Source organism: Lichenostomus cassidix, chromosome 2, assembly GCF_008360975.1.
Source record: "Lichenostomus cassidix isolate B80296 chromosome 2, HeHo_3.0, whole genome shotgun sequence".
NCBI classification, from domain to species: Eukaryota; Metazoa; Chordata; class Aves; order Passeriformes; family Meliphagidae; genus Lichenostomus; species Lichenostomus cassidix.
The window spans coordinates 44,627,786-44,640,881 of record NC_139482.1 but is presented as its reverse complement, the minus strand read 5'-3'; the positions used below and the strand labels follow the sequence as shown (position 1 = coordinate 44,640,881).

At 41.0% G+C, this 13,096-nt stretch overlaps 2 protein-coding genes across 10 annotated transcripts in view; one reads left to right on the top strand and one right to left on the bottom strand.

The window, feature by feature from the left end:
• ULK4 (unc-51 like kinase 4) overlaps positions 1-5,505 on the bottom strand; it is a 214,300-nt gene extending 208,795 nt beyond the window's left edge. For 4 of the 9 annotated variants that reach the window (XR_014849839.1, XR_014849840.1, XM_085051341.1 and 1 more), the window contains exons 1-3: positions 5,114-5,505; positions 4,250-4,433; positions 1,932-2,031 (exon numbers count right to left, since the gene is read on the bottom strand). Coding sequence is in view for 7 of the 9 variants with exons in the window: in XM_085051341.1 (XP_084907467.1) it covers positions 1,932-2,031; positions 4,250-4,387 (238 nt within the window). In the remaining 2 variants the exon portion in view is untranslated. Of the gene's footprint in view, positions 1-1,931; positions 2,032-4,249; positions 4,434-5,113 lie in introns of those variants that run through there. The other 5 variants (XM_085051338.1, XM_085051340.1, XM_085051339.1 and 2 more) reach the window with 2 other exon arrangements.
• A 26-nt stretch (positions 5,506-5,531) lies between these two features.
• On the top strand, positions 5,532-6,402 carry LOC146441274 (uncharacterized). The gene is made up of 2 exons (XM_085051348.1): positions 5,532-5,891; positions 5,987-6,402. The coding sequence occupies exons 1-2, from the start codon at positions 5,589-5,591 to the stop codon at positions 6,242-6,244; spliced, it is 561 nt and encodes a 186-aa protein (XP_084907474.1). The 5' UTR covers positions 5,532-5,588; the 3' UTR covers positions 6,245-6,402.
• Positions 6,403-13,096: the final 6,694 nt, after the last annotated feature.

Here is a 13,096-nt window from a genome sequence, read left to right as displayed (position 1 = left end):
CCCCCATCACCTACTTCCTCATTTTCCACTGATTCTCAGGTATGTCATCAGATTCATCCCATTTGAGTCATTCCTGTCCTAAATATTCATGGCTGTTGGATTTCTTCTAATCTCATTTCCCACATGTTCATTGCTCATTCTTTCTCCTCCTTCCTGTCCCAGTCCCCTATCCTGAGGTCCACATTCCCATTACACCCAAAATCCCTTTTTTCAGCCCCATTTGGTCCTTTACTAATCCTGCACCAAATCTGTTTGCCTGAGACCACAGTTTGCATGCCATGAATTATCTGTAGGTTTCCTGGGTTATCTGTTATTTATATCCTAGCCAAATCATGCTGATTAAAAAAAAAGGAAAAAAAAAAAAAGACACACGTTTAAGACCCTGAATGAAAGAGAGATTAGGAAAGCTTTTCATAGAAAAGGATAGTAGATCTTTTATTCCAAATCACATAGTAGATTTTCCTGAACGTTTTTCCCTTTGATCAGTCATTTCTTTCAGAGGGTCTGTCCTTACAGTACTCTTACAATTATTCAACACTGCTGAATATTAAAATTATTTTATTTCTAAGCCTTTTTCTGATGGTTAGTGAATCAGTTATTCCTTTAAAACAAAGCCCATACTACAGAGCTATAGTAAAGCATTTTACATCATGTTTAATTACTGTTTCTTACTATGTAATTTAGAGGACTACATATAGAATAATTCCATAATATGGCCACACACACAAAGAAAAAAGTAGTGAAAACAGCAACACAGAAGTATTCTGCATATGATAACAGAAACTAACTTTCAGACAGGTGAGAGAAATCTTCCATATTTCAAAAGCAGTTTTCAAGTGTCAACAAGATTAATAAAAAATCCACATCTTATTCTATGCGTAAGTACAGTATAACACAGCTCCAAGACACTCACCTTGCAGCAAACTATAATACTACAAGGTAAAACACCTGATAATTGTTCAACAATAAAAGGCTGCCTGTCTAATAACTTAAATATGTGCCACTAAGTTAGACTAAGCAAGTAGACCAAAGCCCCCACATGAGCCATTAACTTCACTTTTAATAACTGACTTTTTTTCTCAGAACTTGTAAGTTCTCTTCTTCAGTAATTTTTCAAACAGAATTCTGGATAAATAAAAAGGCTGGGTGTAATATGGACTTTTACTATTAAACAAACTCCAGATACCAAAATCTTAACATGCATCACTTGCATATTGGCTTTCTTTCCTTTCCTTTCCATGTAGAGGAAAGCATACTATCAAAAGTTTAAAACATGCAGTCATCACAACTACAGAAATATTTAAAAGATTCCTTTAATAGGTTGATAAGAACTTATCAAAACTAAGTGAATCACTTAATACAGTTTTGGGTTCTCAGAGTTCCCAAATTACAGTTTTAACATGGAAGTCAAAATACTCGTATGGAATAGGAAAAAAATTTAAATAATTTACTTTAGCTGCTGAATTGCCCTTTGATTAAAAATTAATTTGAACAATAGTAAGTTATTAGTACGTTATAACCTGATTTGCTCCTTGATGTCTTTTAAAAAAGAAAGCCAAAGCTGCCAGTCCTTACAAAACTTCTCAAATATTTTCTACTTAGCTACCTACCCTCTGACTAGTCACAATTTGCTTTTATGTTCCCTGATTGGCCATCTCTCTCCAGCTTTTAAAAATCAACATTATGTAACTCAACTAACTTTTCAAAGACACATGCAGTGAAGCAGAGGAGAAACATGATTTCAATTTATTTCTAAAAATGCTTCCGAGAGAAAAAAAAAAAAGAGCACTTTATATATAAACAGTATTCTCAAGTTAATAATCAGATATTTATGCTGTTTTCAAAGATCTAAGCATTTGTTGTCATAAAGCTGTAAGAAATCTCTTACAAACACTCAAACTATAAAAGTTCACCTTTTGAGCTTATCTTACCTGTGCATAATTCCACTACAAGCCAGAGATGGTTGCTTGTTTCATACCATTCATAAAAGGTCATTATATTTTTATGTGTGAGTCCCTGAGTCAGACGAACCTAGAATGAAGTTTTTCACATACTTAAGTGGGGGAAAGACATAAATATATATATATGGTCTTCAGGCATGGGAATAAGAAACAATACAGTCTACTCTAAATTAGCTACTTGCTCTCCTGCCTTTTCTAGTGCACTAGCATTATTCACTAGCAAATATTTTAGTGTTATACATGTGTTGAGAAAAGATAACTTTGCCCACAGACCCTGCCCAACTCACCTGTCTTTAAAATACAGAAAAAATATTAGGAAGTTTCCCCACTCAAAATTATAAATATTATTTAAGCTTCCTGCACCATTAAATAACAAACTGAAAATCAGAATTTTGAGTCAAACTTGCACTCCTACATTTTTTTTCAATTAGAATACAAATGAGAGTTAATACAGCAAGGGGAAGTAAAAAGAAATTTTTCCATCATTCTTAATCTTATCAGGCAAGGGAAACCATTCAAGAGACCCTGAAAATCTGTATTTCTACAACATCTACATGGCCTATTCTCTACAGAAGCCTCTGCTTCTTCCTAGAGTAGTATGTAAGGTATCCCCACGGGATTTGTAAGACTAATAGACTTCTAAGAATAAAAAAGTTCCCAAGAAATGACCACTGAAACAATGAGAGGGAATATGAAACTGTATCAGGTTTGCATGGCAAGGTTTCAGTATCCAGGCAGGGTGGCCCTACACAACTGGTTTCTGTGAGAAGCTGCTGGAAGCTTCCCCTGTGTCTGACAGAGCCAATCCCAGCCACCTTGGAGACAGACCCACTGCTAGCCAACACCAAGCCCACCAGTGACAGTGGCAGCATATCTGGGATAACATTTAAAAAGGGGGGAAAACACCACTGCACAACAATGGCAGGGGAAAGGAGTGAGAACACATGACAGAAAAAGCTCTGCAGACACCAAGGTCAGTGCAGAAGGAGGGGCAGCAAGTGCTCCAGGAGCTGGAGTAGAGATTCCCCTGCAGCCCCTGGTGAGGACCACAGTGAGGTAAAGCTGTCCCTCTGCAGCCCATGAAGGTCCACAGCGGGGCAGAAATCCACCTGCAGCCTGTGGAGGACCCCACACCAGAGCAGGTGGAAACCCAAAGGAGCTAGTGACTCTGTGGGAAGTTGTGCTGGAGCAGGCTCCTGGAAGGACCTGCAAACCCATGGAGAGAGGAGCCCATGCCAGCTTGCTGGCAGGACATGTAGCCCTGTGGGACCTCCCACTGCAACAGCCTGTTTCTGAGAGACTGCACCCTGTGGAAAGAACCTATGCTGGAGCACTTCATGAAGAGCTGCAGCCTGTGGGAAGGACCAACACTGAAGAAGGTTGTGGAGGACTGTCTTCCATGGGAGGGACCCCATGATGGAGCAGGGGAAGAGACTGAGGAGGAAGGAGCAACAGAGACAGCATCTGATGAACTGACTGTAACCCCCACTCCCTATCTCTCTGCATGTCTGGCAAAGGAGTACAGAGAGAAAATTGGGAGTAAAGCTGAGCCCAGGAAGAAGGAAGGGTGACATAACAGTGTTTTAAGATTTGGTTTTATTTTCCATTATCCTACTCTGGCAATAAATTCAATTACTTTCCATAAATCGAGTCTATTTTGCCTGTGAAGGCAATTGGTGCGTGATCTCTCCCTGCTCTTGACCCACAAGATTTTCATTATATTTTCTGTTTCCTGTCCATTTGAAGAAGGGAGTGATAGAGAGGCTTTGGAACCTGGCATCCAGCCAAAGTTAACCCACCATAGAAAGAAAACGTATGTACTAGAAAAATAAAATATTTGAACTGTGTAACTGTATCAGCTTCTTTTCCAGAAAGTATCATATGTGCAGCTTTGCCAAGGTTTTACAAACCAGAATTGATTTAGCTTAAATGGTATTTTTTCATCAAAAGTAATTTCTTCTTGCTAAGTAAGATTGCTAGTACTATTGGAAGTTGCTACTAGCACTGGATTTGCACAACTAATAACAAAATGGAGGAAACCACCACATGTAACTATTTTTACAAGTTCACTGACACATCACAGAAACTGTAAGACTGTAAACATGGTTTTATGCATGTGATCTAAAAACCAATAAAATCACATGAAGTAAAGCATAAGAACTTCAAATCTTGAGAAGCTGAACTCAATCTAAATAAACACATGGTATTTTTCTATAACCTGCACTCCAAGAATTTAGTAGGCTGTATTTTTTCCCAGATTTAATAGGGGGAAAAAACCCATTACTTACCCAGTTTGCGATTCCAGCTCTTTTGCATTTATCAGTGCAAATAATGGCAACAAAATTAATTGTCCCCTTTCTTCTTCCTTTATAAACAACTGTCGCATTTCCCCTTCCAATCTCCTCATACAAAACAAAGTTTTCCATGCTTCAGGATGCTTCACAGGCAACAGACTGGAAACATGGCATTAGTCTCATAAACAAACAAACCTAAAGAAAGGGGGAGAAAGGGGAAGCCTTCAAATTTAATAGTCATTGAAGTATAATATTCACCCTCCCAATTATCATGAATAGGGATTCTATACTTCCAGAGAGATTGAACATAATTACTTTACAGAAGACCTCCTCTAAGGAAATGTGATCAAAATTTTGAACAGGTGAATTTTACACTTTTGAAACTCTTTATCACATTCAAAAAGTAATAGATGGGCTAGTAGATACAAATTCTAAATAGTGTATCTGTAAAAATACAAGAGGCTACAGGGCAAAGAGAGGTGTCTCTGATTCTCAAGGGTAATGGCTGTGCCTTTATTTCAGTACACAAACCAATGGAGCACAGAATCATAAAATCATAGAATGGCTTGGGCTGGAATGGACCTTAAAGATCATCTTGTTCCAACACCCTGCTGTGGGCAGGAACACTTTCTGCTAGAACAGCTTACTCCCTGTCCCAATCAACCAGGCATGAACACTGCCAGGGCTGGGGCATCCACAGCTCCTCTGACACACAAAACAGACTTTCAACAGCTACATTTGGAAATAAAGTACGAAGATATTAAATAAAGTGACATAAAAAGTGAAAAGAAGAGGCAGGTGAGAAGGCCGTCGTGGAAGCCTCCCACAGCACCCTCCATAACGAGGCAGGTGTGAAACTCCACAGAAGTACCTAAAGCAGCAGCCTCCAGGTGCCGAGGGAACTGCACTTGCTCTGGGCTGGACACAGGACCAGCACACCCAGGAGACGCAGTTCCCTCTCTTTTCGGGGGAATGGCCAGAAGCACTCCGAACTGAGCAGCCCGTGCAGGACGCTCGACCTCCTGCGCTCCCAGCTGAGGGCGGTCAGGCCTGAGACGCTGCGCGGCGGCTCCCGGAGACACAGCCGCCTCCCGACCCACCTGCAGCTGAGGGGAGGGAGCCGTAGGGTCTCAGGAGCGCTCCAGAGGGCGATTCCAGTCCCGCCCCACGTCCTCTCCCGGGCTCGGACCGAGGGACAGCGGCGGAGGGAGCGAGAGAGCGGTGAGGGGAGGGTGGGGGGCGGTGAGGGGCGCGCGCCCTCCGCCAGGCAACGGCCGCGAACGTGCGCGGGAAAGCGCGAAAGGGGGAGCGACAGCCGGGCCTGAGCCCGGGGATGGACCCGCAGGGAAAGGAGGGAGCGACAGCCGTACCTGAGCCCGGGGGATGGACCCGGAGGGAAAGGAGGGAGCGACAGCCGTGCCTGAGCCCGGGGGATGGACCCGGAGGGAAAGGAGGGAACGGCAGCCGTGCCTGCGCCGGGGGATGGACCCGGAGGGAAAGCGGGGGAGCGACAGTCGTAGTGCGGCGGGGGATGGACCACTGCCACGCCGCCGCCATCAACCGAAAAGGCGGAGCTCCGCCCTCGGGACGGAGTGTCCCATGCCCCGGTGGTGGTGTCCGGACGAGACAGTGGTCCGTGCGCGCCACAAAATACAGGCAGGCGGGAAAGGCACCTGCTCCGCAGGCAGGGTGACTCCGGGAACTGGAGAGTTTTGTTGTCCTTTATTCCAGCTGGAACGCACCGGTTCCACCGGGCTCCGTCCCCGCGCACCCCTCGGATGGTCGCCACCCCTCGCCCGTGTCCAGGAGACAGGCCGGACGCCGGAAGCAGAGCGGAGCCGCCATTGGGCTAAGGGGCGCGACGTCAGGGCGGGACCACCGGGGCGCCAGTGGGAGGGGTGGGAGGGAGTTCCCGGATGTGTGTGGGGAGCGCGGGGCTGGCGTGTCCCTTGGGATGCTCCTGCTGCCGCCGCCAGCCTGCGTTGGTGACGCTGCGGTGTTCAGCCTTCGTAGTCAAGACAGCGGGTAGCGTCCTCAGCCCTGCCACAGCCAGCTGCAAACGCAGAGGGTCACTTTCCTGATGACAACATTTAGCCCTTGAAACAAGCGTTTTCTATGTTTATCAATAAAGTGGAGTTTTCACTTAATTTTTCATCCTGTGGTGATCTGGCTTTCTTTTTTTGCTTGTCTGCTTTTGTTTTTGTAAAATCCAAGTATCCTTTTCTCTTGGGCAACATCAGGAACTGTAGTGCCAGGACAAGTGCCTTCAAACTGAAAGAAAGTAGATTTGGATTAGATACTAGGGAAAAAGTCTGTGCTGTCAGGGTGGTGAGGCACTGGAGCAGGTTGCCCAAAGAAGCTGTGGATGGGATGTCCCATCCCTGGAATTGTTCAAGGCCGGATTGGATGGGGCTTTGAGCAACCTAGTATAGTGAAAAGCATCCCTGGGCATGGCGGGGGTTGGAACTATATGATCTTTGAGGTCCCTTCCCACTCAAACCATTTTATGATTCTAGCAAAACATTTTAAAATATTTGCTCTAGAGCAAGGTGCAAAGAATTCTGGTTTTTCTCCTTGTCTCACCTTTATTTTGACCTCCTAACAGATTTGAACCCACTGATCCATTTCAACCAAATTTGATTGAAGAAGTAATATGTTTTTGGGAAGGATTCAGTGCTTCGCCTAGGCAGCATGATAACAGATGGTCAGGTTTTTTACTCCCACTCTCAGGAAGATTTCAGTATGAATTTAAACCTCTGTAATATTGAAAAAAGGGCAGGGGGAACCCAAAACCCCCTCATTATTGTTGACAAAAATCTCAACATGAGCCCATGGTGGGCTTGTAGCCCAGAAAGGCAGAGATATCCTGGACTGGATTAGGAGGAGCATGGTCAGCAAGGCGAGGGAGGTGATTCTGTCCCTCCACTCTGCTCTTGTGAGACCTCACCTGAAGTGCTGCATCCAGCTCTGGTGCCTCCAACATAAGAAGGACATTGAATTGTTGGAGTAAGTCCAGAGGAAGCCATAGGGGGCACCTCCGCTATAAAGACAGGCAGAGAAAACTGGGGCTCTGTCACACTTTACACTGTAAGTTTTTAGTAATTGCAGAGGTGACCTGTGAGTATCAATGAAGCTACAGCTTTGAAGCTGCACAAGCAAGATAATTTTTCCATTCTTTTTTTAATGTAAATGAGTAGTTGACTAGATATAAATAAACCAAATGCGTAAGTAGACCTCACTTTCTTTTAATAAGCATGAGAAAAGTATGCTTTGAAGAGGGATTTATTCAGATTTTAGAAAAATGTGTATTTTTCTTTGGCTGTGATAAGGATGACTGATACAAAGAAGAAGGAATACAGTATTAGCTCTGTTGCACACAAGTCCTGGCAGAAGTTCAATGCCAGATCTTAGAAAAGTCAGTTTCATTGTCCCTGTCCAAGAAGATAAAACTAAGCCGCAATAACTATCAAGTTACTGTCTTCCAGATTTCTCATGTTTCATCTATGTATGCTTTCAGTTAAATTAGTGCACCTTAGGGATTGTTTTCAGGCAAAGGAGGTAAAATACCCCATTTTGGAGGATTAAGATTGTATGAACTTTAACGTTAATAAAGTCTGTTGAAATCTTCATATAATAGTGGCAATAGCACTACAAAGTAGAGAGAGAGAAACACACTCAAAAGAAATGTTTAATAACAATTGAACTAGAGATTTATAGCTTTTGAAATTAAGTGTCTCCATGATAAAAAATTATCAGTATAATTAAAGGCAGACATAGGGAGACATGTTGACTTACATCACTTCTTTTTCCAAACCATCTTAATTAGGAACTATGGGTGCTTCTTTGTTGTTGATACACATTTATATTATGTCTGTATGTTTCTTACAATCTGGGTGCACAGTTTCAATATACTCCAGATGGAGAATTTTCCCTTTGATTTGGTGTAAGAATGGAGGATTCTCTCTTCAAACATGTTTCTTCAGGTATGAGAGTTATCTTGCAGAAACAAAGTAAATACAAATCAGGGTTACAATTATAAGACTCTTATCTTCGGCCTCTTACTTACTGTTTCAGTCTGTTACTCCTTCCTTCTATTACTGAACATGACTTCAAGCATTGTACTCAACTGCAGTGAGCTTTTCTGTGGGAATATTTTCAACATACAAGAACGGAATGCAAAATATTCTCTCTGTTGTTTGCGCCATTTCAATACTCTTAGCAATGTGTGCAGCAAACTCAGCCTTGCTATTTGCCTGGCTATTAGAGGGAACAGTCAGATGTAATCAAATTCTTGTTCTCAAATAAATATATGATCTAATTTAAGGCAAACTGAGATCTCGTGATTGCAAGCACATAGTTCAGGCATGCTTAAACACTTCACTGCTCTACCTTCAATGGGTACTACATAAGCCTCTGACATTTTGCCTGGTTCCCCCAAGTCTGACCAGCAGCCTATAATTTTAAGGTGTGTTTCCATGTTTTGTAAGATCTGTTCTTCAGTCTGCTCTAATGCCTATTGAAAATGCTATACAATTCTGTTTTATTTTGCCATATGCACTAGGTTTCCTTTTATTTTCTTTTTTATTTTTTCTTTTTTTTTCCCCCAGATATCATGATTACTCATGCTCTATCCCATCTTGTTAGTACACGGTGTTTATTTCTATTCCAGACTGACCCCATTCTCAAGAGGATTTCTATTTTCAGCATCTAGGATATGATGATTCAGTTGCTCAAATAAAATACTTTTATGTTCCATTTGCTTTGACAGTACTGTCATTCCTGGGAAATACATAGAGCCATTTTTCTAGTGTTTGACCTTTTTGGCAGAACGGTGGACATAGGCACATTTTTATTTTGTGCTTCTTATTTTCAGATTCTTTTCCATCCTCTTGAAACTGGCACATATTTTCATCATTTGAGTGAAGCTTTTTTCTTCTTTGCTTTTGTATTTATGTGGTAACATTAAGGTTCTCATATTATGATTTTGTTACCTTGGTTTTTGGTACAACTCTGTTGTACCTACTGGTCCCTCTCAAATTCATTAAATGAATTCAAATATTACTGTTTTAGTATCATACATTTCTGATATTTGGGAATAGCAATGACTTTTCAAATTCTTAAGCACTTTCTGGGATTCTTGTTTGGAAATTTGTTTTCTCAATCAAAGAGTTGAGCTTTACACTTTTGAAACATTATTGCAAAACAGTCCTTTCCAATGTGCTTGTTTCACAGGTAGGGCAAAAAAATTGCTAGTGGCTTCTTTCACAATAACAGGGCTCCAAATCTCACCTCACTGGATCAACTCGCAAGGTCACCAATACTACAGGTACATTGTGCTTGTGTGTCCTCTTCCTCTATTATGGTCTCAATGCTTGGCATATGTCTAAGGCTGGAAAGAGATGTGGTGAGATACACTGAAAATTTTAATACTCTCTGAATTAATACCTTTAAAGGTTGGCATATTACAAGGTATTTTTACCTTCCCAAAATAATTGGGTTTCCCTGGGAAGCCAGTAACTGCTCTGTATACGATATTGCAGTCAAGACCAACTTCTTGTTTGTTTGTTTGTTTGTTTGTTTGTATTAACTGCTAAGGAGACAGGGTTAATTGTAATGGATTACCACAGTTTCTGGCAGGCATTTCTCATATGAGTATAATCAGCTCTAATGCTGACTTTGTGAGCCTGGCTGGCAGAGCTGATATTCTTCTGCTGCAAAGTTCACCACTAACAGCATTTTCAACACCTAAGCCTACTTGCTCGCTTCCAAAATATGATGATGACCGTCTTGCTGAGGCAGGAAAGCTGAATAGGCCTAGTCAATATTGTATTTTTTCAGTGATTATCATTCTGCTTATGTAATTCTGAGATTCTATTTTTTTTTATTTTTGTGTGGATTTCAATTTTCAAACTATTCCTTATTCTAATGCAATAGATAGTGTGTAAAGCAGATGCTATGCTGGTAGAATTATTTTCTTCTGTTCTAGGTATAACATGTCAGGAGAACATCCCATTTGCTTCAATTACATCCAGCAGTTTGTACTCTCACAAGTCATGCTTTTTAATCACATACACAATTTACTGTTTCAGCAGCAAGCAGAGGCTTTTGTGTAGCATATTTTGAAAATTCAGACTGTATACTCAGGATATCTTTTGCATTCTGATTAAAATTCACAGTGTCAAAAGTATTATCATAATTCCACAGTTTTATTTTCATTTGACTTCACTTGATTACGTGGGGTTTTTCCTTCTCTTGCAAAATGCATGCCTGGAACATTTATAATTTCCCCACTATCTTGCATTTAATTTCCTCTTTGTTTCAGTACTTGACTTTGCTTCTAATGCTAATCTGAGCTTAACAAACTATTTATTCCAACTTGCATCTCATTAATGCAAAATACATACAAAACCCCATCCTCTGACTCACTGTTTGCCTCCTTCTTGGTTTTTGTTTTTTTTTCTAAACTGTAAGATCTGGACTGATGCTTCTTTTGCCATAATTGTTATTTATCATCCGCTATGCAGGGAATTTTTAATGAGTTTTCTCTTTGAAATCTTTTCATTTTCTCTCCTCAGCTTGTGCTTATGCTTTAGCTGGTCCATAAACTTACTTTTTTATTTTATTTTTATTTAGACTCTCATTTTCTATGTGTTCTTGCTCAAAACAATGTCAGCTCTCCTTATGTCACAGTCGCAATAATACTTCAGGCAAATTCCATAAACTGGTACTGCTCCTGAAAGATGCAGCCCCTTTGCAGGGAAGAAATTTCCAGCAGAGATGCCATTGAAGAAGGGGAAGGCATTGGTGCTGGCTGATGCTAGCTGAAGGAAGCACAGAGCTCTGAACAAGAAAAGCTTTTCTGCTGATTTTATTCTTCCAGCAAAGGCAGCATTGCCTAACTTCTTGTAAGACAACACAAATAAACATGTGAAAAACCCCTCCAAACCAACAAAACCCCCAAACATAACCCAAAATCAGTTAAAAATACTTACATTTTTAATTTTCATGTTCTCAGTAAGACAACTTGCAAGAATCTCTGTGTTTTGATATTCAGGTAAAAGCAATGACAGCTTTACAAAAAACACCATTTAAATGAGAAAAGATGTTGTACAGGCAGTGTTATGCAGACACTTCATAGATTTTTTTAAAGAACTTGCAGCATTACTTAGTACATGCTAATATAAAAGTCTGAGAAATGGGGCTAGTAACACCAGGTACCAGCAGGAATAACAGAAAGCATCACAACTCCTTTCTTCCTAAATCCTTTTAACAGCTATTCAGAAACATAGGGTATGTTTTAGTGATTTTTTTTTTCTCTGAAAACTTGTTAACATGCACTGCAACTATGGTCTCTGAGATTAAAATCGTTTACCCCACAATCATAGCTGCAATTGGAGTCTTCAGCTGGCAAACTAACCAGAGATTTCAAAAACTGGTTTCAAATGCTTTTAAAGCAATAGTGTATTCTTTGATTGCTTTACAGGGCCTATAATGGAAGCTCTAGGGACAGTGAGTGAGGAACATGCAAGATAAATAATAGCATGCTCACTGAAAACTACATTTGAAAAGTGTTGTATTTTAGCAGGGCGGAAATAAAGTCTCTTCTAGAGATGTGATCAAGGAAGCAAAACTGAAAATGAATATGATAATATCATGTGATGAAAATATCATATATGATAAAATCAAGAAGAAAGAGGAAGTGGAGAACATAACAAAAATAGAAAGAGAGTAGAGAAATCTAGGAAACTTTTTGAAAGTATTTGGTTACTTTTTGAAGATATTTGGCCAGCTGTGGAATTATTAGGTGGATAAATTGAGCTGGTGATAGAAATGCAGTATACTATGCTTATGTGAACTGTAGCACCACATGACAAAATATCATCAGGAGGATTTGGCACAGCAACACCAAACAACTGCTACCACGCCATACCAGCAGGGTACAGACACACACCTTGCATGCAAGGGCCTGGCAATCCCACAGCCCCAAGTTCTTTTTTTCACATGCTGTGTTTGGGTGTAAATAGTGCATGCCATTGCCATTTCTCCCACTGTGAAGGACTTCTGCTCACTTTAACAAGAGTCTTTTTAGTCTCAGCAGTACATCTCAAATCCTTGTTCCTTACAGATGTGACAGGTCAATTGGTTCTTCTCAATGAGAAACCTACAATCATGCACACTTGTTTCTCGCTATTGTTGGTGTGGATATTCACTTTTCTATTTCCTGGTTATCCCTCTGCCTGCAGATCATTTCTGCCTTCTCTTTTTTTTTTTTTCCCCCCCTCAGCATTTGATTTTCTTCCTGGGCTGGATTCCAAGGTGCTTCTGTTCTGTGTCTTCCTCTGTTTTTCTGGAACTGAAAGTTCTTTTTTTTTTTTTTACCCCTTACCAGCCTATCTTTGCTTTTACCCCCCTGCTTCTCATTTACAGTATGTAAAGCACAGAGCAAATTCTTGTTCCTCAAAATTACTTCTCCTTCACTGTACAGACCATTACTCCTCACTGCCGTCTCAGCCTTATGTTACACGTTATAACAAGTTCCCAGCTGCTGCTTCAAGGCTCTGTCTTTTGCAACCTCACACACTTGCTCCCTCTCTTGTGCAACCCCTGCCACCCATCTGACTTCATAGTTAGCTGTTTCAGTATTAATCAGAAAACAACCCTTTTTAAAAACCTCCTGATTTAGCTTGCTCACTGGCAAAGGTCACACACATACAGGACTGGGCACAAAGGGAGGACTCAGCTAAGGGTGAGAAGTGGAAGGCACCAACCCTTTTAGTGATGCCGTGGTGTTAGACTTCTTAGCAGTAACATGAAGTTTCTATTTTAGGGAGGATTTAGATG